The sequence below is a fragment of the Numida meleagris genome, chromosome 3 (assembly GCF_002078875.1).
Source record: "Numida meleagris isolate 19003 breed g44 Domestic line chromosome 3, NumMel1.0, whole genome shotgun sequence".
Lineage (NCBI taxonomy): Eukaryota > Metazoa > Chordata > Aves > Galliformes > Numididae > Numida > Numida meleagris.
Genome location: NC_034411.1, coordinates 109,332,975 through 109,336,600, shown reverse-complemented (window position 1 = coordinate 109,336,600; position 3,626 = coordinate 109,332,975). Strand labels below are relative to the sequence as shown.

Sequence of the window (3,626 nt, the reverse complement as noted above, 5' to 3'; positions counted from 1 at the left end):
TTTTTTGATGGATAGTCTCCGAAATATCTCAAGCTGTTCTCCTGTGTCCAACACGTCCCTTTGCAGATCTCCTTGATATATTTTTGGGGTGTTTTTTTTTTTTTTTTTTCCCTCCAAATATTAGCGTTATCGCCACTCTTTGATTTTTAGCTATTACAAGACTTTTTTTATTTCCAGATGTTAGTCCACACCTATTCCGCCATGGTGAGTTTGGATCCATGTTGTACTAGAATTGCATGTTCTCTCTCTCTCTCTCGATCTGTTGTCTCTCTCTCTCTCCCTCTCTCTCTTTTAAACGCCTTTGGCTTGGTAATTTAGCACAATAATTGGAGGAGGCTTGCAGCTGCTTCTCCCTTTTTGCATTGTGTGTTCTCGATTTGAGCTAGGGGAGATTGAGGGGGTTGGGGGGGGTGGGTGGGGGGAGAGCAGGGAAAAAAACTTTATTTTTCCCCCTTTTTTTTTTTTTTTTTAAACCATGTGTGCCATTGCTTGTGGGGGTACGAGCCGCACTTCGTGGAATACCTATTTTTCTTGGGTACTTTTCGCCTCGCAGCTTCCGAGCGATGGAGTTGGACAAAAGTCCGCTCCCACCTTTTCTCTGAAGCCTCCACACACTTTCCCACAACCCCCCCACACCCCAAAAGACTTTACATTACCATTATCCCCCCCCCCCCTCCCCTCCCACCTCTTTCTCCGGAATATAGTATTGGAAAAAGAGACAAAAAGACACTGGAAGTTCCTGCAGAAATCATAGCGGTTGGATTTGTTCAACACAGATGTTTCATTTTTTATTCTGTTTGGTTTTTATTATTATTAATATTATTATCATTAGGGTTAGACTCCTTCATACAAAGGGTCCCCGCGATTTATTTATTTATTTTTATTATTATTTTTTTTTTCCCAAGTCTTTTCTCGGACAACTCCTTACCTCGGGCTCCTCCGAGAAGTGCAACTTTCCCTTCGGGTCTTTTTTTTCCCACGTGAAGATGGGTCGGTGATGTTGAGTTGCAGGGCTTCAGCACAGGGAATAAAGAGACGCTGGGAAACTTCGGGCAGGACGAGGGGGTGGGTGGCTAGGAGGGATGGGTTTGAGGGTTCTCTCTTTTTTTTTTCTTTTTTTTTCTTTTTTTTTTTAACTTTTGGTTTTATTTTGGGGGACCAGTGGAGGGAGAATCGTGTTGCTAGAGTGGAGTCACACGTCGTATACGGAGCATCAGTCCTACATTTTTAATTATGACATTAAGCGCCTCTCCCTCCCCCTCTTGGCCCTTCCCGAATTATTCCTGGGAATAGTTCTGGGTACGAAGCCCTGGGACATTGCTAACGTGCTGCGGGGGAGGGGGGCACGAACGAACGCTGGTTCACCACGGTTTTACTTTTCCTTTATTTTATGTTGGGGTGGGTGATTTGCTGCTGGGTTTGAGTTCTTTATATATATATTAAAGAAAAAAAAAGAAAGAAAGAAAAAAAGCTCCTCTTTTTTTTTGTTGTTGTTGTTGTTTTCCTTTCATCCCGCCTGTAGGACCGGCATGATGGAGTGCCCAGCCACAGTTCCAGGCTGTCCCAGCTGGGATCCGTCTCCCAGGGACCCTACTCCAGCGCTCCTCCGCTCTCTCACACCCCGTCCTCGGATTTCCAGCCGCCTTATTTCCCACCCCCCTACCAGCCTCTTCCTTACCACCAAAGCCAGGACCCTTACTCCCATGTCAATGACCCCTACTCCCTAAACCCCTTGCATCAACCCCAGCAGCACCCCTGGGGACAGAGGCAGAGGCAAGAGGTGGGATCAGACGCCGGGTCACTGCTGCCACAGCCTCGGGCCGCCCTGCCCCAGCTCTCGGGACTGGACCCCAGGCGGGACTACCACTCGGTACGAAGGCCAGATGTCCTGCTGCACTCAGCTCACCATGGCCTTGACTCCGGCATGGGGGACAGCCTTTCTCTGCACGGCATCGGGCACCCGGGGATGGAGGAAGTCCAGGTAAGGCACCGCGCTTCTTTCTCCTTGGGAGATGCCTTCCAGCTGGGAAGGATCGCTGAGAGTTTACAGTGGTTTGGGTATGAGTTAAAACGCTTTTTTGTCGCACTTGAGGTGATGATGATGTTGGCGATATTGCCCCTTCCCTCCCCCACTTTCTTTCTTTTTTTTTTTCCTATATTTATATATATGTGTGTGTGTGTGGCGAATTTATTTCATCGCTGTCACGCACGGGCTCTGCTTTGCGAACTGTTTGTTGCAAGCCGCACGCGAACCAGCAGAGTGCGTGGGGAAGGCAGGCTCTAAACGCTCCACGTGCTCCCAAAGCTGGCAGGGTTGAAGCCTGGCTTTTCAAATCCCAGCTATTTCCCATGCAATCTCAACTCCCCCTCCACCCCCGAACGCTAATTTCCTGCACTCCGGGGACTTGGATGAAACTGTCAAATTACCACTTTTTTTTTTTTTCTTTTAATTATTTTTTTTTTCCATCCGTGAACGAGGGAAAATATCAACAGAACCCAAAACAAGAGGGGCCATCAGGACTGAGCCATCCCCCTCCCTCCCTTTTTAAATACAATTGTTAGGGTAGCACTGATTTTAACTAGTTCGGTTCTCTCCTTCGGATGACAAAGGAGTTTCACGGGGCCGAAGGCGCAGCATTTCTCAGCCTTCCCCCATCCCACGCGAAACTCATCGTCACGTGTTATTTCCTAAAAACAGAATGGCCCTTAACAGCTTCGGTGCTGGGGCGGTTGGCACCTTGCTGGAACAAGGCACGGCCCCGGGGTGGGGGCGGGGGGGAAGGCTGTAGCCTCCGGGTCCAGCATCGGGCTTCAGAAAGTCGGGGTTTGGGAGCTGCCTTTCTTTCTTTCTTCGAAGTTTATCTGTCAGAGATATTAAGAGGCTATATGTTAAAACTTGCAATATGCAGCGGTAGGGACGAGGGAACGACGTGTAGATTTCGAAGTTATAGACAAGGGGAAAGGAAGGAGAAGAGAAGAGGGGAAGAATAGCAGTGAAAAAGGATCTTAGTAAACATGGTGTGAATCAGCGGCAGAGGAGCAGAGGGGATGTGTGGCATCAGCCTGAGGACTGTCTTAGGGCTGCAGAAATCCCCGAGCTTGGCTGGGGATGAGGACTTCAGGAACAGGGAGGTTTTTCTGCCCGGTTGTGCTGCTGCCTCTGAGCTCAGTGACCGATGGGTCACTGGTTTCTGCGGGTTTCCAAGCTGGTTTGGGAGACCTGGGGGTAGTCGTGAGCCCCACGGGAGCGGTGTGCAGGTCTCGGCTCGCATTCCTCTCCGAGTGCAGCAAGAGGCTCTGCTCTCTCTGCCCTTCTCTCTCTCTCGCTGTGCAAGCGAGAGGCGTTAAGTGCTGTTTGTGCTTTGATATTTATACCTTTTCCAAATAAAAGCCGGTAATTGTTGGCTCTTGTGAGAGAGAGAGGAGAGGGGAGGGAGAGGGAAAGAGGGGAAGAAAGGGGGAATGAAGAGGGAGAGAGAGAAAAGAAAGAGAAGGAGAAGGGAAGGGGGGAAGGAAGGAAGAAAAAAAGGGTGAGGGATGAAGGAAGGAAAGAAGGAAGGAAAGAAGGAAGGAAAGAAGGAAGGAAAGAAGGAAGGAAAGAAGGAAGGAAAGAAGGAAGGAAAGAA

At 49.0% G+C, this 3,626-nt stretch overlaps 1 protein-coding gene across 2 annotated transcripts in view; it reads left to right on the top strand.

Moving 5' to 3' along the window:
- Positions 1-3,626, top strand: part of TFAP2B (transcription factor AP-2 beta) — a 37,858-nt gene that overhangs the window by 15,202 nt on the left and 19,030 nt on the right. Inside the window, exons 2-3 of one of the 2 annotated variants that reach the window (XM_021391518.1) lie at positions 178-204; positions 1,523-1,981. In XM_021391518.1, coding sequence (XP_021247193.1) covers positions 178-204; positions 1,523-1,981 — 486 coding nt within the window. The remainder of the gene's footprint in view (positions 1-177; positions 205-1,522; positions 1,982-3,626) is intronic. The other variant, XM_021391519.1, reaches the window with a different exon arrangement.